The 23,267-nt window shown below is 34.4% G+C and overlaps 1 protein-coding gene across 3 annotated transcripts; it reads left to right on the top strand.

Annotated features, from left to right (window-relative positions):
- The first annotated feature begins 235 nt into the window (after nucleotides 1-235).
- On the top strand, nucleotides 236-21,363 carry LOC105216005 (titin homolog). Of its 3 annotated transcripts, none has more exons than XM_054230901.1 (6): nucleotides 236-391; nucleotides 2,701-2,855; nucleotides 17,089-18,554; nucleotides 18,623-18,772; nucleotides 18,846-19,439; nucleotides 20,376-21,363. In XM_054230901.1, the coding sequence occupies exons 2-6, from the start codon at nucleotides 2,842-2,844 to the stop codon at nucleotides 20,603-20,605; spliced, it is 2,454 nt and encodes an 817-aa protein (XP_054086876.1). In that variant the 5' UTR covers nucleotides 236-391; nucleotides 2,701-2,841; the 3' UTR covers nucleotides 20,606-21,363. The 3 variants fall into 3 exon arrangements, with proteins under 3 accessions (XP_054086876.1, XP_054086877.1, XP_054086875.1); XM_054230902.1 differs by lacking the exon at nucleotides 236-391 and adding an exon at nucleotides 495-642; XM_054230900.1 differs by lacking the exon at nucleotides 236-391 and adding an exon at nucleotides 532-694.
- Nucleotides 21,364-23,267: the final 1,904 nt, after the last annotated feature.

Below are 23,267 nucleotides of genomic sequence, written 5' to 3'. Positions count from 1 at the left end.
GCGCGCGCCCGCTCATTAACGGCAACTTCCTTCTTCTGCACGCATATGGCTACACACAAACACTAAAAAACTCAAACAGCACACTCTTGTCTCTTGAACGCTTGCTTGAAAGCAACAACAACAAGTTGCGCGCACCTCTCTACTTTATGCGCGCACATTGACTGCGCTGTACGCCGCCGCCGTCGCTGACTTAACAGCTGTGCACTGGTTATTGGCACCAACGACAGCAGCGAGCAGCAAGCAGACAGACAGCCAAACCAGCTAGCAGCAGCAGCCAACAGTCAAACAGGCTGGCTGGCAGCCTACAACCTACAGTTCGCTTGAGACATTTTAGTCTTCAATCTTCAGTACGCCAGTTCACCACTGCCGCTAGCCACTGTGCGCCGCCGTAGTAAGTCTTCATTCTACAATTAAGACGATAGTCTATAAATTTTTTTCTTGCTATTGCTTGCTGTTTTTTTTTTTTTGCTTGCTGCCATCCATTGTCTAGTCGCGCTAGCTAGCTGAGTCTCGAGTCTTCAGCGCTGTGTTCGCTCATCATTTTGCCATTTCTTGCTCGGCTGGCAACGAAACCAAAAGTGATTGTTAAGTGCGCGCATAACCGTGAAGTGTGCCAGTGCCTGTTCGCCTGCCAAAACGCTAGTCAGTCAGATTCTGTCCATATAGCGTACGATCTGCACGCAGCTACATTGCCGTTAGTTGGATAAAAACATTTTTTTTTTTTGCTTTTTACTTGTGCTTAAAACGAACTATTTTTTTTTTTTTGAGACTTTATTGAGTGTGTGTTACCTTGGAATGCAATAACGTCCAGTGGCGGCGCAGGCAACAACTACAACAGCAGCCACACGCAGTTACACCCAAAGCGAACGTGTTGTGATTTTGGTGCTTTGTGTTTGCAATTTTTTTCGTTATTTTTTCGTGTGTGTTGCAAGTTTGAAAATTCTCGGTTTGGATACGCGATATTTTGATATATTTTTTTGTGAAAAGTGTTTTTCAAATTTTTTTTTGAAAATGCGATGTTTTAGTGAAAGTTTCTTTCTAAAATTATAATTTTTCATATAAAATTTTTTTTGTTTTAAAATTTGTCTTTGAAAAAGTAATTTGTGAAGATTTACAACAAATTAAATTGCTTGTTTTTAAATTTTTTAATATATTATATTTTAATTTTTTTTTAATTTTTAAAATTGTTTTCCTTAAAAAGTGGATTTTAGTTGGATAAAAAGTTTATACCACAAAATATTAAAAATATTTGAATAATTTTTTTTTTTAATTTTTAAAAAATTACCAAAAAAATAAACCCATTAAAAGTATATTTTTTTTTATAAAATTTCTTTAAAAAATTTGAAAAAAATTTACAAAAAAATAAAAATTTTCTGAATATTAATGAAAAAAAAAATACTTTATTTATTATAATATATTATTTATTATTTTTTAAATTTCATTAATTATTAATTTACAGTTTAATAAACAAAATAATTTAAAATCATTTAATTTTTAATACAATTTACATTTAAATAGAAAAATATTTTTTTTTTTTTTATATTTTGAAAACTTAAATTAATGAAATAATATAATTGAAATGTTATAAAATATTTTTCAAAATTTTTTAAAAATAATTTTAAAATTTTTATAATTTTTTTTTTAAAGAAATTTACTTAAAAAAATTATAATTTCCTTGGAATAAAATTTTTCACAAATTTTAATTTTTGGCAATTTTTCAGTACAGTTTTCATATATATTTTTTTTTCTAATATTATATTTCTTAACGTTTTTTGCATACAAATTTTGAATTTTTTTTGTGCCATGATTTTCGAATATTTTACTTATTAATATTTTTTAAATTTTTAAACGCTTTTTAATTTTTTTTTTTTCAAAATTTAAATTTTCCAAAACCAATTTTCAATGTTTTTTTTGTTAATTTGTATTTAAATTTTTATATTTTACTTATTCACATTTTTTAACGCTTTTTAATATTTTTTATTTTTTCAAAAATTAATTTTTTCAAAACCAAATTTAAAATTTACAATTTTTTTGTTAAGTTTTTTTATTTATATTTTTTTTAACTTTATAAAAAACAAGACATTCGCTTCCCTCATAAAAACACACTTGCGCTTTAAATACCAAATTAACAGTTATTGAACGCCATTTAGCAATAAAATTACACAGCAATTGCAACAACAACAACAACACGTGTGGCGTGTGCGCAACAAATTTAAAATGCAAACTACACCAAAGCACAACAACAAATCGTTTTCGCAAATTTTTATAATAGTAATTAAAAAAGAGCGCGCGGCTGCGAAAAATCAAATCGAACTGAAAAATAAAACTGCACATTTGCAAAATAATATAATTAAAAAAAAAAACACTGCAAACATTTTTTGCATTTATAATTTAATATTGCTTACTGTTTTTTTTTGTATTTTGCCATTTTTTTTTTTTGAGTGAAAAGTGAAAGTCGCTAAACTGTTCAACAAAATATTTGACGGCTAAACAATACATTCAGCGGACAAATAGACATTTCGCAAGAAGAAATAAAAAAAAAAACAAACATTAAATACCGTAATGTGTGCATGAACTCGTGTGTGTTGTTGTTTGACATGTTTTGTTTGCAACAAAATACAAAAACAACAGCAAAAAAACAACAACAATAAAAATAAAAAATAAAAATTATTTTCTATTTCATTTTACTTGCAACTGCAGGTGTTCATTTAATTGCGGCCCGCATTCAAACGTATATTGAATATTGATCAGCGAAAGGAATTCATTATCAAATATTCAGTGCACAAAATTTACAACAACAACAACTACAAATTACAACAAAATCAAAAAATAAAGGCAAACATGTTGCTTAAAATGTAAGTATGAACTGAATAAATTATTTTGAAACTTTAATTGCATCACTGCGATACGGTAAATTGCATAATAGCGTGAGGATTTCATTTTCATTTGGACATTTGCATGTACCCAATGTACATATATAAATACTCACTAGGTGACAGTGATTTCATTGACTTTTAATACAAATGTTTGTACATTTTGTGATGAATTCTGAGAATTTTTAATGAAATTTATGCCTTTTTTTATTAAATTAATTTTAATTAGTTTAGTTCAAAAGGAAATTATAATAAGATTTCAATTGAAAATTTTAAAAAAGCTAAAAATAAAAATAAAAATAAAAAAATAGAAATAGAAATGAACTAAAAAAATTTTAAAACAAAACATTTTACAAAAAAGATAAAAGAAAACAATAAAATAACAAATATTAAAAAATATATATAAAAAATAAATATTTTTTATTTCAAATTAAAAAAAAGTAAAATATTTATCTTTACAATTTAACTAAATTAACATACTTATATTAATTTTGAACATATTCTTGTTGAAATAATGAAAAAGAGACTATAATTTAAATACATCCTTATTACAATTCCAAAATTGTTCAAAACTAAAAATTAAGTTAAGAACTCATAAAAATACGGCGGTTTAGTATATAGAAATATATACAGAGAAACCTTTTCCAACGGACACATTCATCATTAGATAGATACTTCCCTTGAGGGGACATGTTTTCATGCATCAAGTTAAATTTTTAAAACAAATGACCCTATCTTAGAGGTACACCTCTCTTGGACGGATAAAAATCGTTCGAATGTGAGTGTCACTTCAAGAGAGGTTGCACTGTATATATATTCAGTTATTGAGAACTGTTTGAAGCTTTAGTGAGTGCTATTTGCAATTGCAAAATCAAATTTGCACAAATTAGTTAAGAATTACTGGTCCTTTGACTCCCTTAAGTATACCAATTTGATTTCTGTACAAACCCTTATTACTTTCAAGAAACATTACTTTCAAGCCAATGTCATGTCAATGACAATTGTTAATATCAAATCAGAAGGTAATTGCTATTGAGTTATATAGAGTGGATATTCGTGTTCTGAAATATCTAAAATTACACAAGATTCTGCAAGAAGACTTATTTTTGAGAGCCTAATGGTAACTGAAAGATTTTCCAGTACAATTGCTCTCAGTTTTCTACATGTGATTCACGAACTCAAGCCCGCAATTGCTTGTGTTCTCCAAAAAATGATCACTAAAACAATAAAAGGGCTAAAAGGGCTGAACATCAATCCAACGATTTCTTCTAACTAAAAATTTACAAAAAATTGTCAAAAAATATATTTATAAGACCATATATATAATGATTGGTAGCAAAATATTACCTTTTACCGCCAAAAGTTGTAACCTCCTCCAGAGAGCTGTTCTAACCCGCCAAAAAAATACACACATTTAAATAGACAGTTCAGGGTCAATAGTTATATGATTTCTAAGATGAAACATATATTTTTTTATCATATTTTTATATCACAAATGACGGATGTGAAAGACTAAAGATTTGCAACGCCATATGACTATCCTAGACGATCCATGTCTCATACAGCGCTCTGCATACACAACCCAAATCAATAGAGTTCCTTCCAATAAATTATAACTTGGAGTTAAAACAACATTCATCATTGAGGAAGGGCTGAAGATTTTATGAAACAAATTTAATCTTTGTACAATTACTTTCTGAATAATAGCTATAGAAATTTAAATTCCTACTTTTTCGAACATGACACCGAATTACAACATATATCTCCTGAATACAATAAGTTCCCGCATATCTAGGGGGTTTCAAAATTTCAAAAAAAAAAATGTATTGTCTTATTAAATAGTGCAATATGTTGAAAATATTATCCAAAAATATCACATCAATCCGAGTAATATTCTAAGAGATATACTCTTTCGAAGTTCTGCCCACCAGGTCACGTCAACTCCAATTTAAAACTTTATTTAAACGCATTTATCTTAAAACTCAATTTTTCAAGTCGGTGGACACGATAACTCAAAAAGTTTTGAAGCGATTTTGTTCAAATTTTGCACACATCTTCGGAATAACATTATTTAGTTAATGAACGAAGGATTTTTTGTGTCGTTATTATACCAATATTTATGCAATTTATGCCGAAAATTTGAACAAAAAAGTGAGTTTTTTGGTTAAAATTTTGTCAAAAATTCAAATTTCAATATTTTCTTTTTTCGTTCGTTCATTAACTAGATTTACCCATGTACTACCGAAATATTTTTGGTTTATTGGTTTTAGATGAACCAATCATGCGTTATGATGTCCACCGCAAGACATTGTTTTTGGACACCTTTTGGGATATGAGATGCCAACGGCTGAGTTTTCGGAATTTTTAAATAAACATACTGCTTAAACACGTATCTTTGATACGCTGAATTGTTTAAATAAAATATATAATTTAAATTCATATATTTAAAAAAAAAATTAAAAATACCCTCTGAATCCCACATAACCCCTTAATCAGCTTCTTAAACATATTGATGCAAAAACTCTCCTTCCAGGATTCAAACCGTTAAAAAGCCGAATTTGTATTGCTCTTTAAAGCAAAACCGAACACAACCTTTGATTTCTAATCACTAAAGGGGAGGTTTGTCTATCTTAACAACAAAAATCTTTATAGTCATCAATGTCCAAATCTTGTTTTAATCAACCTTATTCGATGCATTTTGGCTAAAACTATATTTGAAAGATTTACATCTAAAAGCTCTATCTCAATATAAAATATTTTCTTTTCAAAGTAGACTTAAAATCTATTAAATATTTCTTTAATAACACTTCTGCAGCAACAACAAAGGTGCTTAATAAATTCTTGGCATTATACAAGAAAATTAAATTAAAATTAATATTTTAAACACAAAGCAAATGTTGCATATCAAATGTAAATGTACCGTTATGTGCACATAAATGCTTATGGTATGTATGTAAATGCATGCCTTTCAAAGCAACTATTTTGTAGTCATCAAGAATGCATTTCATTTTTTCCATCAAGTTTGCCTTCAACACCATCACTCAGTGTCTTTCTCAATGCATTTCTGCTTGTTTTTTTTACAACAAATAAACTGACTGCTTAAAGAAACTCGTTTTGCAGACAAACACCGAGACAGGCAACGGTGCACGTACGTGCGGATACGATCGTATATATATATATGTATGTATGTGTGTGTGTATATATATGTATGTTGAAGTCAGTGTGTGCGCATTGAAGCGCGGGTGTTTGCACCGGGTGAAAAATGCATGAATTATGGGTGCGTTTATTCCCACATAATTGTGAATTTCCAAGTCACATACACAGACACATGCCAACTGTAAAGCCTAACAATGAGTGTTTGGTGTTTATATGTATGCTAAGGTGTGAGTGTTTGTGTGCTCATGTCTGCATGCTGAATCATAAATTACGACTGCATTTGGTTAATTTCGTGCAAATTACTTGTTTAACTGAGCATGAATGTTATATTTTAACCATTTGGTTTCGCCCAAAAAAAAAAAGGAAACGGTAAATCTGTGTATATATAAAATAAAGCAACAACATTTCTAATATACAACAAACGAGCGGTACATAAATTTGTACATTTATGCTCACATCATGATTATTGAGTAATAAAGTGCAGTGGCAAGCGCCCACACACACACACAAACACATGCAAGCAATTATATAATTTATTATAATCCGCTCAAGCGCAGCTTCCCGCCAACTCACCCATTTATGTTAGACACGTGTGTTATTGTTGCATATGTTTGTCTAATAGAGATAAGCAAGCTTCCGAATTTTTCATTTAAACTGATGCGCAACACAAACAACAACAACAACAGCAGCAGCAGCAATAAAACATAGAAAATCATGTAATAAAAAATCATTTAAAAGCAAAAAATAAACAAAAAGCACAAAGCACATCAAAGAGATTACAGCTGCAATTAAAACAACAAAAATAACGAAAAACAAAATATAAAACAACAATAACAAAAAATAATCAAACAATAACAACAAAATTAAAAAAAAAAATATTATAAAAATAAAAAATACAACAATAATAACACATACACGAAAAAAAAAAAACAAAAAAATAATAATAAAAACATTAAAAAACAACAACAAAAAACCCCAACAAATTCCACCAAAAAAAAAAATTTGAAAAAAATGCACCGTCAATTAACAAGCGCTAAATGGAAAATGTTTATGATTACAAATATTTGTTGTTGTTGTTGTTGCAGCGCAAATGTGTTTATTGTTGTGTTTTTTTTTTTTTTTTTTGCTTTTCTATGCTTTGCTTTCAACCACAATCTGCAGCTTATGAGCTCATACTCAAATATTATGATTGCACTTTGCAGTAGTTTACAAATCACCGTTTTTTGTGAGATTTTCACACATTTGCCTGAAGCACGGATTGCGCGATATTAGTTTGACAAAAAGTGGGAAATAGCTTTATTCTAGCATGAAATTGCAATTTCGTAATAGAAAATCGATGAAAAACTATTTATATTTTTGTATGTGGAAATGAATAAAAAAGAAAAAATAAAAGCAATTTTTTGGGCATACGAATTAGAATGTGTTTATGTTTAAATTTAGTAAAAAAAGTATTAAAAAAAAAAAATTAAAAAAAAAATAAAAATGAAAAAAAATCTTTAAAAAATATTGTAAATATTTAGAATTTAATTTTTTGGGAAGAATAATCTTATATATATATAATGTTATGTACTTTTTCCTCCTCCTTTTCACTAAATATGACCCGCAAATCAACAAATTCGTTCCTCTTTTCGATTTATCTGTTCGTTGAGTGATATTTTTCATTATTGGTCTCTGAAATATTAAACTACGAAAGTTTGTGGTTCCTCCACTTATAGAAGTAATTCATCATAGTTGAGTTATTCATACTCAAATAATAAATTGACTCTAGCGCCATCTATCGGGGCCACATAAATCCATTCTAATAAGAAAATAGATAAACTGCAAAAGACCATCACTTCGTCAGAACACAAATCATTACACTTTCTTTTAAGTCCAAAAACCACTAATGTCTACTTTTAGTGGAGGAGGATAGATATGAATTTAAGTAGGTTCTAGAGTATTCGACAACAGACACTAGAGGACCTTATATGCCCAAATCTTGTATCAACACTCACTGAAAGCATCGAAAATTTGTTGTATGTTTCATATGACCTATTCATCTATCACTCTGGTAGTATATAGTATAGTATTACAAGTACGGATAATATTTAATTTTGTTAGATAGTAAATGTATTATGACCGCTTTCAAAGTAAGACGGCACATCAAGAGGAGAGGATAAGAATTTTCTTCTGATTTATTGCTTTCATAGTAATACGAAAAGTACACCCTTGGCTGGATCAAGAGTCTATATTCATTCTCTAAGTAAGAGTTCAGAAATCCTACTCCTCCTCCAGACTCCATTTATATATGTAATTAATATAGATTCAGAAACGAAATATTTTAGTTCTACTATTAATCAGATAAGTTAGGTTAAATGGATTCCACTTGGACAGTTAAAGTCTCACTCTTTTGTGATGCCAGAAGACTCCTAAGTATGGATCGCAAAGAAGCGCTTTAAGACTATCACAAATTCTATGAGATAATCAGATAACAATATCTACTACGAATTCGTTAAAGAATGGCAATTTGGAAATTGCCACTGAGAATTAATATTTATTATGACAACTAACGAGAGGAAGAAAGGTATATTCTTTAGCATGAGGCAAACAACAGCAATCTGCTATAGGAAAATGATAGTATATTGAATGAACGGCTTAATAATGACTGTGGAGACATTGCATAATCGACTGTTTTTTATTCTCCGAAGTGTATCCAAATGACTGATTTGAGGAAGTGAGTATTTGAAGCATAGGATTAGTATCGGTATGAGTAGAGTCAACCAAGGCAAAGCAAGTTTTTGGTATATAGGCGAGTCTAATAGCGTTTTTAGACAGGAACTAATATCAATTAACCGCCCTCTGCTCGATTAAAACGCTTGTTAAGATCGATTTACCAACCAAAATAAGTCTACGTTTATTTTTAATTGAATTTTAATCGACTTGAAAATCAAATACAACTCTGCGACAAAGACGTAAAATACACGTTCTTTGTCTGCGAATGGTTCAATTTTTTTATAAAACAAAGCTACGGTAGATGTCGCTGCTAAAAATGTCAATCAGCTGATGAAACTTACCAACTTCTTGTGAAAAGCAAAAACAAAAATATATAACAGCTGATAGGTTATCGAGTAGCCGGCAGTATAAAACGTAAAAAAGGGTTGATCAATAAAAATTTTAATTGATCAATCAATTTGGCTGTCTAAAAACGCTTTAGACATGGATTGTGTATAAAAATTAATAAAATCTAAACATTGAACCGATCAAATGCCTGTTTACACAAAAAAGAAACAAACAGACAGAGGTGTTGTTCTCATAAATATGTGAACTAAGGTACAGTTATCTGAAATTTCAATTGGAAAAATGTATCCAATAAAGATGAAGAATAGTACTCTAAGACTACTCTCGAATTTCAAAAATGATGCATTAAATATATCAAACTAAAGGCAAACAAAAACAAAAAATGCCTTTACTGATTTTTTATGAACCTCCTTGACTTATTAACCACCGAATTCAAAGCATTTCGTTGATTACTACAATTGTAGCGCAACGCTATTTTAAGTTGCCACAAATAAATCAAGGTGTTATTTCATTTAGCCAAATTAAGTATGCGCACTATTGTAGATTCGACAATTGACCAAAATTAAAATGCATTAAATAAAGCAAAAAAAATAAAAAAAAAATGCGAAAAAAATGTAAAAAAATTCCAAAAAAAAATACTCGTGAGTCACTGACATTAATTTAATCATTTAATTTCTGCACAAAAACACACATACATATGTATACGCTGCCAGCGCGCGGTCAAATGGAATAAGCGCAAAAAAACGCGTTGAAGGTTAAGTGTTTGCTGCTTTTTTCTGTTTTTTTTTTCTTTTTTTCGTGATTCTCTTATTATTTTTTCCAATTATAAAATGAACCGAATCAGTTGCATGCTGCTTACAGCAACTCAACTTTACCCTTCAACTATGAATAAACTGCTTAACTATGCATGAGCATAAGCGCAGAGCCATGTAGTTTTGTGGTGAAACCCTTCTTCAGGCCAATACGCATACACACTCACACATGTGCTTTTGCAAAAATATTAAAAATATAAATATGAAAAAATAACAACAACAATTATAATACGTGGAATGTAGCGCTAAAAACGTGTCTGCGCACTTATGCCGTCGCGTTGGAAAATATTTAAATTTATATATTTTATACACCTTTTGCTGTTATTACTGGTAATTTACAATTGTTGTTGTTTTTTTTTCTATCTACGCCAACTAAACACAGCAGCGCGTGAGTGAGTGAGTGACTATCAAATGCATCCATGAGGCGCGATATATATATATATATATACATATGTATATGTATGCATATGTAAATGCCGACCACTTTGTTTATTCCGCAATCACTTGCACTTTCAGCCTTTAACAACAACAACAGCAACCACAACAAAAACAACAACAACAACTTTTATAAAAAACAACAACTCACTCACTGCTTACATTTGCATTTTGCTGCAAAACGCTTGTGGCTCTTTGCTGAACAACATGTTGTAGTACGTTGTTGTAGCTCTACAAGTTGTTGTTGTTTTTATATATATTTGTTTCCATTTTTTTGTTGCCCGTCTACGAGTTGCTTCAGAAAGTTGAAGTTGTCTACCTTTACAGCTACATTTTTTTCAGCAGCTAACTAACAGTTGTAATAAAAAAATTAAAGCAAAAACAACAACAACAAATATATAATAATAATAAGAAAACAAAAACAATAGCAAAATTGCCAGCAAAAATATATTTATTGTACGGGGAAAAAGACTGCGCGAATGATAAACAGAAATAAAAAGGCCATAAATATCAATACGATTGCGATTACGTTCGCGCCGCAAACACACGCAAACACACATATACTTACATAAAACAACAACAACAACAGCAAGCAGTTAACCGCCTGCAACTGAGTAATTGTGCTGCTTGGGCTAAGGCACTCAGCGCCGCACACACACACACACACACACACACACACAACTTACTTTTTCCAATCCAATCCAATCGCTTGTCACCTGCCTGCCTCCCACTACCCTCCGCTGTGGAGTCTTACATTACGGCTACGCTTCATTGCGTCGCGCAGCATTGCACTGCCCCATTTTCCTAGCAATCAATGTATACGACGAGTATTCCATAATATCGAGTAATAACCAGTGTGCGATAACAACCATAACCGGAGTAAAGTAAAGCGCTTGCTTGCCTTTGGCGTACGGCGTGCTGCCTGCCACTACCATTCTGCTGCTGCTGTCGCTATTTGTGGCTGTGTAGTGGGCAGCGCTGCGTTGCGCCATTGTTGAACTCGTAAAAACAACTGCACATTGAAATGGGTTAATTTCGTGAGGCGCTTTTGCTCCTTTTATTGTGCATTACATACATACATACTGGCATTACAGTTTGTATGAGTAACTATACCAGCTAATGTTTTTTTTTTTTCAAATCTCTTTTTACTTCAGCGAAAGGGTGCACCGGTGCTTTGCAACGCTGAATGTGTTACCCAGTGAACATTTGAACATTAATTACTTAATAATAATATTTTATTACACTCGAACACTCAGCTAAAGTCAATGTTGAATTTCATGATAAAGACATTTTTTGATGTTAGGTAATTTAATCCACTAATTTCGAACAAATACTTGATGAAGAACAAGAACTAACTTTTACGACTTTTTGTGGCACAATTCTTGGATTCTGACAATTATATAGTGCAGTTTTCAGTCAGACAGCAAGCTAACGATCCCTTAAAAATCGAAATCTACCAAGGCCTCACCATCACGAAAGTCATTCCTTTTTACTCTACAAGTCCTTTCCTCTTAATATATCTAAATATTCTCTCAGTATCAAGCTGAAACCCGATATAACTGAACTGCATTTCTTGTGGAACTTGGAATGATCTATTCGTTATATCTGGTGGGTTTTAGATATATACTCTCTATTGTGGTGTTCAAACTTTGTACTTTGGAGTTCTTACTCGATACACTAAGTATCCTGTCGAATGAAATTTGCAAAAGCTGCTTGGAAGTAGGTGAGATTGAGACATCGAGACACTTTCTGCTTCATTGTCATGCTTTCGCTAATATACTGCTGAAACATCTTGGCAGAACGATCTTCGGAGAGTCTAAAAGTCTTAAAGCGTTTTGTCGTCAACAAATTCATAAAAGGTTTGTCGTTACTTGAGGGTTTCGGGAAACCGTTTTGATGTGATTTCAGCATCACAAAGGACTGGCGATTTCAGCTGTCCAAAGTGGGATCTGCTGTGACACAGGGGTCCGGTCTTTAACCTATCCTAAGCTAACCTAACTCAGCACGAGATCAATCCCATTTCATACACGCCTTTGTTTTGGACCTTAGTCAGGAGTAACTATAATCCTTAATGCAAATGTGTTCCTGAAATCACGATCCATTCTTGGAGCATCTCCTTGAGGGAACCCTTAAGTTTATGTAAAAGAAAGTGCATGGAAATAAATATTGCCCGGAATGAAGCCTTTTTCCAAAAATGTGGTCTTCTATGAGAAATGATAAAGCAAACACTTAAAATCAGCAAAGTAAGTCAAGCATTCCTTGTTGGCCATTTAACAATTTTGTATGAAGTCATAGAGAAACACACGACGGTAGTCTCAGAAAACGCTGAAGATATCGATTCGTTCTCAGTAATGATAATTCTACATGAGCTTCCTATGTTTTAGTCACTTACAAGGCAGTTCGGTCTCTTCCATCGACAAAATTGTATATACATTTTAAGTTAACTTTGTTAAAGCGTTAAGATCCCGAATCCGAAGAAAGTTTAGTTCTTAATATTTGTCCATAATGTTATAGGAATTTGTTCATATTTTAGATTCTTAACTTTGTTACCTTCGGTGTCTTCAGCTCTTGATATGTATTTCTATTGCTTTTGATGGATTGATTGCATTTCATCGTCTTCTGCGCTGGGCTCTCTACCTTCTCAGTTTAATAAATTGAAAAAATCTGCAGTCCTTCATCACCTTTTCTACGAAAATATGCTTGAGCTCCGACATCTCTTTATCACGAAATGTCATTTGTACTTTGGTTGAGATGTTCATCTTCTGTGATAAGCTCACAGTTTTCTCAGTTTAGTAAATTAGTCATATGGGTATCATCTGATCTTCGCTAGACCTCTCCTTTTCGACTGCGATCTGCCATTATCAAAATATTCTCTCCACATATCAAGTATACGCTACATGTTCCACACAACATTCACGGCTTCCCTACGGAACTCTAAATAAGCTTTATCTATATTTGATTCCCAAAATGCTGACTGGATAGCAGCGGCTGCTGTTACATTGCTACACACATACAGCTATTACAACGTAGCTATTACTGCCACATTTCAAGTATCCGCGTAGCGGCAGCAGCAGTAGAGGCAGTAGTGGCAGCAGCAGCAGCGGCAACAGCGGTAAAAATAGTTGACAACCAAATGAACGACTAACCGGTTTACCACACTTCGGCTGCCGCGGTGGGCAACAAAGATATGAGGGTGTGTGTGTTTGTGTGTGTGTGTCTGTAAGTACACCGCAATATTGAAAATAGATTGCTATTGCTCGCCGCTATTGCCGTCTTTGGGCGCATAATGAGAAATAGAGTATTTGAGAAACAAGTTCCCGGTCTGTTTTACACACTTCACTTTTCAGCGCACTTTCGCTGCTGATTTTGCGCGCACAATAAAAAAAAACTTTGCCTTCTGAAACTGGTCCATGTGCACACACAACCACACATGCATATGACCATATATTACAGGCGATTTACATCGCTACTAATACACACATACACAGAGACAAGTATTTGTAACAGCAAAATAAGTAAATTGTGCTGACTTGGCTCGAACTGCCAGCTTAAGCATCTTGGCAGTTTGCCTTGAGCTTTGCTTGGTTGCCATCTATATACAACAACGGCATACCTTTGGTATTTCAATAAGCAACAACACAAAAACAAAAACATTAAAATATAAAAACAACAAATTATAATAAAAATGCATGCAAAAGGTGGCCTGACTAACATATGTAGTCAAGCACACACACAGACACACACACATACAACCATCTTTATTTATTTCTTAAGATTTGCTGGCATATCGCATCAGCCAAGCGAGTTCGACCTCAGCGATTCGCATCGGTTCGCCTTATTGGCGCATTGTTCGATGGTTCGTTGTGCATGATTATCTCTGGCGTGTCTGTCCGCTATATCGCCTGTTTATGCTATGCTGTTGTTGTTATTTGTTGGGCTTGGTTGGTAAAGCATCTGCCGCTCATTGAACTAAGCGATGCATGTGCAGTAAACGACTTTTTATGCACCCAACTGTATATATATATATAGGTGTATGTGTGCTTGTAATGCGGCTAGGTAACTGTATCGCGGCACATTTGCGCATGCGCACCGCACTGTTGCTGGCACATACCGGTAGGAGGTGGCTACTACAACGCCAAGTCGATTGTGATTTATTTGCGCGCGTACAAACTTATTTACATCTTCACATAAATTATTATAAATGGAATTTATCACATGTACGGCTGTTTGTGGCGTTATTAGCCAGGTAGGACATTCAATTTATGTGAAGTGTTCAGATATTTTATGGCTGATGCGTTGCTTTGTTCGATGTGATGACTATTCTGAATGAATCAGAGTGAATGTGATGAGGAAGTGTTATTATTTCGGTATATCAAATGAAGAATCTTTATATCGATCTTATAATTATAGATTGCATCCGTCCCTCAATCTCTCAAATTATGTATTAATCCCTTTCTCGCTTACAGAGGTTACCCGGTTTCACAAAATTTTCACAAATTAAAATAATCTACTCTTCTCTCTCTTGGTCTCTCGAGCACAGATCATGTCTCTCTCTCTCTCTTTCTCCGTTATCACAAGTTGAACTCATTTCATACAGATATAAACTTCATAGAGCTCTATCGGTCTATAAACTCTCAATCTTCCCCGTTTTAAACATAAAAAAAATCATAAATATTTCAGTAAGTATTTCTATCGCAGACCCCGAGTGCTACTGAGTAAAATATAACTGAAGAGTTTGATGAGAGTTTGTCTTGTTGGTCCCTACTGTTCCTCAATATCCAATATCATTTGCATCCACGAAAAATCCATATTTTACTCTATATACTTAAGGACTTCGTCAGCCTAAGTTATTAAAGGATCCGTATTGCAACTACTTTCCTTTGCTTTGAAGGCATGTGATAGGTTATGTTACCATGGCATTACTTTGCCAATAACTTTATATATCTTCTGAAGCTCCACTATCGTTTAATAATAAAGTCTAATTTTGTTTTGGATAACTTCGAGAAAACAATCTTTACCGATCATCATTCCGTGGAGGTCTCCATTTAACATTAAACTACGCTCTCCGCTTCTACAACACTATTTGAACCATCGACAGATCATCCTTTCTTGTCTTTCCTATTTCGTAATTTCGGTATATAGAACATAGTTCATGCAATATGTTCGCCAATTTTTAGTTTAATATATTAGGTAGTCAGGTGCCCTTACACGACTTAAGATCTTAAAGCACTAAATCACTAAATCTAGAAATGCTTATAGCAAATTAGCCCATAATAATCGTATAAACAATTATTTTTTCTCAATATCAGGAATATAGACTCAAGAAAATGACATGTAAAAGGTTTCCAGATGTAGCAAGAATAGTCTAATCTTCCCTCTTAACATCTATCTGTTTCACTTATTTGAATATAGTATTATGAAGCTCACTAAACCCTTATTGAACTTGGATTTCAATGGAACATGTCTTAGAGCCTCCTAGTGGAGCAAACTCCAAAACCTTGTTTATTAAATAAGTCAACAGGAAAGGACTTGAATAAACACGAAATACTTGGAGTTCAAGTGCACATGAATGGATCTATTAGACGCTAAAGGTTTCAATTTCTTTTAGTGGTTTGAATCGAGTGTCGAATATTAAACCAGCCTCTGCTCGCTTAAAACGCTGATTAAGATCGGAATAAAAATATACATTAATTTTTGATTGCATTTTAATCGACTGTATTCGATGGTAGATGTCGCTGCTAAAAATAGCAATCAGCTGATGAAACTTACCATCTTCTTATGAAAAGCAAAAACAAAAATATGTAACAGCTGATCGATTATCGAGTAGCCGAAGGTATGAAGGGGAAAAAAGGGTTTCTTAACAAAAATTTTGATTGATCAATTAATTTGGCTGTGTGAAAACGCTATAAGCAAGTAGAAAATATCATCATTGAGATGCTGACAGCGGTATCCAGCGTTAGACACTTTGTGAAGTCCTTGCTTTTATTACTATGAACATAAATATAGAAATGACGATTATTATGTGGCATTTGCTTTCTTAAATTTTGAAAAAAAGGGTGAAATATTGAACTCACAAAACCCATAAAGCACACCAAATAGTACTTGATGGATGAGAACTCGAACGCTTTGTCGTCTCCTATATGACAATAAAGTCTCTCAGTTAGATGTAATCTTTCTTATGAAATAATCACAAAAACATTTAAAAGAGAACCTGTCTGCATTATTAGTTTTTGATAGATATAAACTCGGCCTTATAAAAAGCTCTTACTCAGAAATATATATTTTTATGAACTAAATGAAATTAACACTTTTCCTACTGTCCGGCAAACTCTTGGTCAGTAATCAATTTCCTACTGGGCAACTCACCGTACACCTTCACTTTCTGTCGTTAATAAATACTTGTATTCTCTTATGCAAAGACATAATGAAATAGCAACCAGTCATGCGACAGACGACTTACAGCATTCTTTAGACACATTAACCAATAATAACTAAAACTTGATGTACAAGACTGCAGGCATACCCACATGCATACATAAAATGTTACAAGTTAAGTATTATGTCTCCAACCGGTTTGCCAATTTGCGCCATCTCTTATTGGCACTCACTTTACCATCACCATACTTTGCCAGCTATCGTCATTACTACGGCTAATTTATTCGTCCTTCAACGCGATTATGCAAATTTGCACATTTTGAATGCCGTCTGGTCAAAAGTGAAATATTTAATTACATGCGTTTCCTTTGTCCTTGCAGTCAATTAATATGCTGTCTTGCGCTGCTGGCCACGGCGCAGAACTCCATCGAACAGCTGCCGGGCGAAATACAATTCGAAACTTCACATAAACGTCCGGATGAAAGCGAATTCGAGACATCACATAAAGTACCCAGACATTCTTTCCTGCCCGAAACAGAATTGGGCACCATGAATTTATTGCCGACCAAGGAACGCCCCGAATTGAATCCCGTTTTGAGTGCGCTCATCAATGAGGATGTCATGAAGAGTATCGAGGCGAAACGTGCCATCGAGAAGGAGGAGTTGGAACAAATTAAAGCCGAGATCGATGCGGCACGCAAGCAAAAGGAGGAAGAGGAGCGTAGCACAGCGGTATTGACGACAGCGGCGCCAATAAGTAAAGCTGCACTCGATGACGATAGCATTGGTAGCTTTGTTGATCAGTACATTAACTTGGATACCGCCGGTACAGAGAATAACAAGAAATCACGCATTGAAATCAAAAAGGGACCAAATGGACAAGACTACGAATACGAATATGTATACTACTATGAAGATGAAGAAGATGCCAAACCAGCGGAAGCGCCAGCTAAGGCCGATTCAAGTGAACGTGGCAAATCACGTTACAGCAACATTGAACGCACCACAGCTGCGCCAGCTAGCAACAGTATCGACAGCAAAAAGGCGAAGGGACGCTCATCGAGCATTGCTGACAGCAGTGCTGACGATGTCGAGGCCGAACGTCTGCCAGCCAATACACGTTTCCCCAGTCGTGGCAAGAATGCGGATGCACAGCCAACGCCCGCTTTAGATTCGCTTGAGAATGCCGCTGAGAAGAAGAAGATCAGCGTGAAGCGCCCCAGCTTGGAACTGGTTGACAGCGCAACTTTCAACACTGACGAGAAACAAGTGAAAGGCATACGTAATAGCGATACTGAGACGAAATCGGCTATTGCCATTGAACAAGAGCAAGCAGCTGCAGCAGCGGCCGCTGAGAAGAAGGAAGCCGAGGAGAAACAACGCCGTCAGCCAACCATTGGCAGTGATGAAGAGAGTGTTACCGTTAAAGATGTCGAAGATGAGGAAGTCGAACAGACCACCTTGTCGATGGAAAAGGCCGCTTTAGATTTATATGCGATTTTGCAGAATGAGAACTTCAACATGGATATGACCACCGATGCTGATATCGACGTGACCACCGTGCTGCCAGATACCACAAATCCCGATGATGAAGGTTTGACCACTTTGGTTGATGAGGAGCCCAGCTCAACGACGACTACAACCACAACCACCACAACAGAGGCAACTACCACAACTACAACGACCACAACAACCACACCAGCACCATCTTTGTTTGGTGGCAAGCGCGCCGGTTTGAACTCGGCTGGACGTAATCGTTTCAAGTTGAACAAGGGTGGCAAGAGCGAAGCAAGCACCACAACCACAACAGAAGCACCCGCATCGGAGGCGCCAAAAACAGGCAAGAGTAAGTGTTGAACTTTGGATGAGTGCTATGAATGGCTACCATACAAACAATCTCTTTTATTATGATAGACCGCTTCTCACGTCCATCGATCGGTGGACGCGCACGTCCCGGCGCACGCACTACCACTGCCGCACCAGCACCAGCTGCCGAAGAGGAGGAAGAAGTAGCCGCACCTAAAGAAGTTAAACCTGTGAGCTCTGGTTTTGGACGTGGCCGACGTAAGTTTATATTATTATTTATTTTACACGCAGTTTCCACTAACTCACAATGCATATTTCCACACGCACACAGCACGCAATCGCTTCAACCTGCGCAGCACAACAACCACCGAGAAACCAGCCAGCGCCGATGCTGAGGAAGCCAACGAGGAAGCACCTGTATCTAGCACAACAGCACGCAGCGTGCGCGGTGGACGTCCACAATTGGGTGGTCTGCGTGGTCGCAGTCGCACCACCACAGCCAAACCAGCCGCCGCCGAAGGGGAGCACAAGGAAGAGGAGGCAGCCGCTAGTGCCGCCGAAGAGAAACCCGCACCAGCACCAGCGAAACCAGCATCACGCTTCGCACGACCAGGTGCCAATCGTTTGTTGCCACGTGGCAAACTGGCACGCACCACTGAAGCGCCAGCAGCTGATGACTCAGCAGCCGATAGCAGTCATCATAACGATGTGAAGGGTGACGAAAATGGCGAGGAAGGCGCTGAGAAGGCCGGCGAGGCGGAAGCTAAGCCCGCTGCCAGCCATGGACTGAATCGTCTGAAGACGCGTCCACAATTGCATAAGACTGAGAACGCCAAACCAAAGGCGGCACCAGCGCCAGTGGCGCCACGTAAAGTCAATCCATTGTTGGCTAAGCGCCGTCTACAGCTGGGACACTCCACCACGGGTGAGTAGTCAGAGGAGAGAAAGAAGGGTTTGTTATCAGGGTTTTAGGATTACATAAATATGGCAGTCAAGTAACTCATGACTAAGCTAAGAAACTGCAATTTTTTAATGGACTGTCCCTTAGTCCTGAACGCTTTAGGGTGTAAACTAACAAAAAAGGGCATTTTACCATCTAACGGTATTTCCTTAAAACTTCTACAAGTGAGCTAACTCATGAGAAAATAAAGCCAGGAACACAGAAATTGGTATGAAGATTGATATATTGTATCTATTTATGAACCCAACCAAAATTTAGACATAGGGCGTGACACATCCCATATTTCCCATAAATTCTATATCTTCTTAATTACTCGAACGATTTGGACCAAATTTATTGATTATTATTTTCATAGTGTTCTCTTAGTATAGTTTGAAGATGACTAAAATCCGAGGACAACCAGGACTACGTCCCATATAACCCTGTTTTAGACCCCTTCTTTGACCTTACTGCAGATTCTCACATATCAGTAGAGGTATCGAAATTAAGCTTAGCTCAAATATTACTTCCCACATGACACAATGTTCGTTCCAAAGTGGTCGAAATCGGTTCATACCTTCTCCTAAGTCCCATGTAACGTATATCATGAGATCTTTCTTCCGGTTGTCTGTATGTATATTGGTCAATAGATCAAATGTCTTTAAAATTAAGTTGAATTATATACCTTTGAACATAATATGGTACGAGCCTTAAAAGAGATCGGTCCAGACTTTCTTATATGTCCCATATATCCATTATATCAACTTCGGACCCCCCGAACGACATATATGACTGTAAATCAGGGAAAAAAATTTAAAGTACCCAAACTTCAATACTCAATTCCCCAACACTTTAACATGCATTGGAATTGTACTAACCAATTACATTCCCTCTATTCCACCACCCCCTCTCCCAACGTAGAAGCGCCCGCTGAGGAGGACAATGCCACCGCTGCCGAAGAATCGAAAACGGAAGAGGAAAGTGCACCAGCAGCCGCTTCCGCTGATGCGCCTGCTGCCGAAAATGCTGACAGCGCCAAGGATGAAGCTGCCGATGAAGCCGAAACGACAACAAAACAACAAGCACGCGGCTTGGGACTACTAACACAAAGAAGGCGTCTGCCGTTGCGCAAACCCGGCACCATACTGTAAAATTGTAAAAACTGTGAGCGTCTGTGTGATGAAATAAATCCCGGTGTGTGTGAGCGACAAACCATAAAGAGAAGAGAGCAAAATATGATAACAAAAGGAAAGTGCAGAACACAACTGTTAACCTCACTGCAATTAGATGCTCCACGCTTGGATTGTTTTAAGACAAAAATTAAAAAAAAAATGCAAAAAATTGGAAAAAACAAGAAAAATCTAATGAAAAAGATTTTAACTTTTTTTATGATTTAATACTTTTACACTATTTGTTATTTGTAGTTTGACTTGAAGACAAGTGTATGAAAAGAAGAGCAAAAAAAAAAACAGAAATACTCGTTAGAAAAACTATTTGGCTTTATTTCGGCCACAGTCGATTTTTTTTATTAATTATTTTAATAATAATAATGATATATATAATATAAATATATTACTTTTTTTAATTTTTTGTTTTTATTTTTTTTTTTTTTGTTTTGTATATGCCCACTTTTTTTTAGTACTCCACTGCCAGTGTTGAGTGTAGTAACTACATATTATGTACGCGTATTTTAAGTGTGTACCTTTTATTGTATAATTTTGTAAGCATTTATAATTACATACATACATACAAACATACATATAACAACAACAACAAACACATACATACATATTGAAAATGTATACACAAAAAGATAAGCGAAGCAGAAATTTTCAAATTATAAGAAATTCTGATTATTATTTTTCTTTTCTTTGGAGTAAATTAATAAATTTTATTATACACATAGTGACACACACACCTGCCTACATAAACACCGACACGCAAACACAAGTAAATGTAGTTATACTATATACTATTTTAATGTACTGTACTGTTGTAGTACCAATTTGCCCAATAATGTGTGAAGTTTGAAATTGAAAATTTTGTAAGAGAGAAAGACAAATAAAAAGAAAATTTATCTATAAATATAAATACTACATGAGCTATAAAGTTTTGCGCGAAAACAAAGCCTACTTTCAGGCGACACTGCAACGATGCACAGCATGCCACAGCAGATATGTGTATAGCTCAGGGTCATAACTCGAGCGCAAATGGCACACAAAACGCTTTGAATACTAGTAAGAAGACAAGACATGTGTGATACATATATACGTATATATATAGATATGTGTCTTGTGTCTTAGTTTGTGGCAAAAGCTCATTGCGGTTAGCTCATAAACTGTGTTTACAACTTCGTTATGCCACTCGTAAAAATCATGAGCAATAACAGTTTTTTATTATATGTGTATATGCTTGTATGACAGCACATATACATACATACATATATGCACATACAAGTAAATAAATATATAAACTGACATACATCAGCTGCAATTGTTGTGGTTAGTTTGTTTGTTTGTCGCTGTAGGCTGTTGCAACTTGGCTGGTTTGTTTGGTTTGGTTTGTTTTGTCTTCACCTCATTTCGTTTCGTTTCGTTACCGTCTTTTAATAGTCTGGTGCCAAGGAAATGTCACAAAATTACCTGAATGCCTGCGGTAATGTGAATGGAATCACATTTCCAACTCGCTGCATTCGAACTTTGACTTACTTGCAGACCTGCAGCGTGGTGTGTGCTGCAGCATCTAAGGGTAAGTAGTTGCAATCGTACGTGCATGAATACAGCTGGATATAAAAATGTTCGTGAAAGTGTGATTTTTTCTAAATTTATCAACAATTAGCATTTTTGCTTGAAATCGAATTTCTGAGAATTTTTCATATAATTTTTTTGTAATTGGCAAAGTTTTCATTGTCGACATTTATTTTCAAATATTATTTATTAATTATTACAAAAACAATATTCCTACATTAAAAAAGTATTTTATAAACCAATATTACTCTATGGAAATGTCACCAAACAGTGTTCATATAAATATGTGAATTTTTGCTATATGGCAATCTTGAACAAAAAACGTTTTATTAAACATTTAAAAAGCAGAGAGAAAGAATGAGATGGTTTTTACATTTATTGGAATTTTTAATAATTTTTTTTAAGCTTTTATTAAATTTTGAAAAATATTTAAGTTGTAGTTTTATCGATAACAATATTCGATAAAATTCGATAGTTTGTCACTTTTTTGTTTTAAATTAAGGAAATTCATATTTAATTATTTGGAATATTTCGATAACAATTTATCGATATTTAAAAATTAGTTTATCGATAACAATTATCGATACGTTTTATTTTTTATCGATAAAATCATAGATCGTTCGTCACTCGTTTGTTCTTAAAATAAAGAAATTCATATTTAATTATTTTCAAATTTTCGATAACAAAGTATTGAAAGTTAAAAAAGTTTTCACATCAACATAAATAGTTTTATCGATAACAATATTCGATAATTTTTTTATCTATTATTCAATAACACAATCTATTCTTTGTCACTTTTTTGTTCTTAAATTGAAGAAATTCATATTTAATTATTTTAAATTTTTCGATAAAAATTTATCGATATTAAAAAAATCCCATCAACATAAATAATTTTCATTGTCGAATTACCAAAAACGAAAAGATTGGCTTCAGGTTTGCTAAATAGTATTTAAAAAATATGAAATAAAATAACTGGTATGGAGAAAAAACGATAATTTCTGAACAGTGAATCAGTGAAACGTTAAAAGCAGCTAAGCATATCTGCTGGAAAATTTTATATAATCTT

The sequence above is a fragment of the Zeugodacus cucurbitae genome, chromosome 5, assembly GCF_028554725.1.
Source record: "Zeugodacus cucurbitae isolate PBARC_wt_2022May chromosome 5, idZeuCucr1.2, whole genome shotgun sequence".
NCBI lineage: Eukaryota > Metazoa > Arthropoda > Insecta > Diptera > Tephritidae > Zeugodacus > Zeugodacus cucurbitae.
Note: the sequence above shows the minus strand (reverse complement) of the source record. Positions and strands in the feature narration are given on the sequence as shown.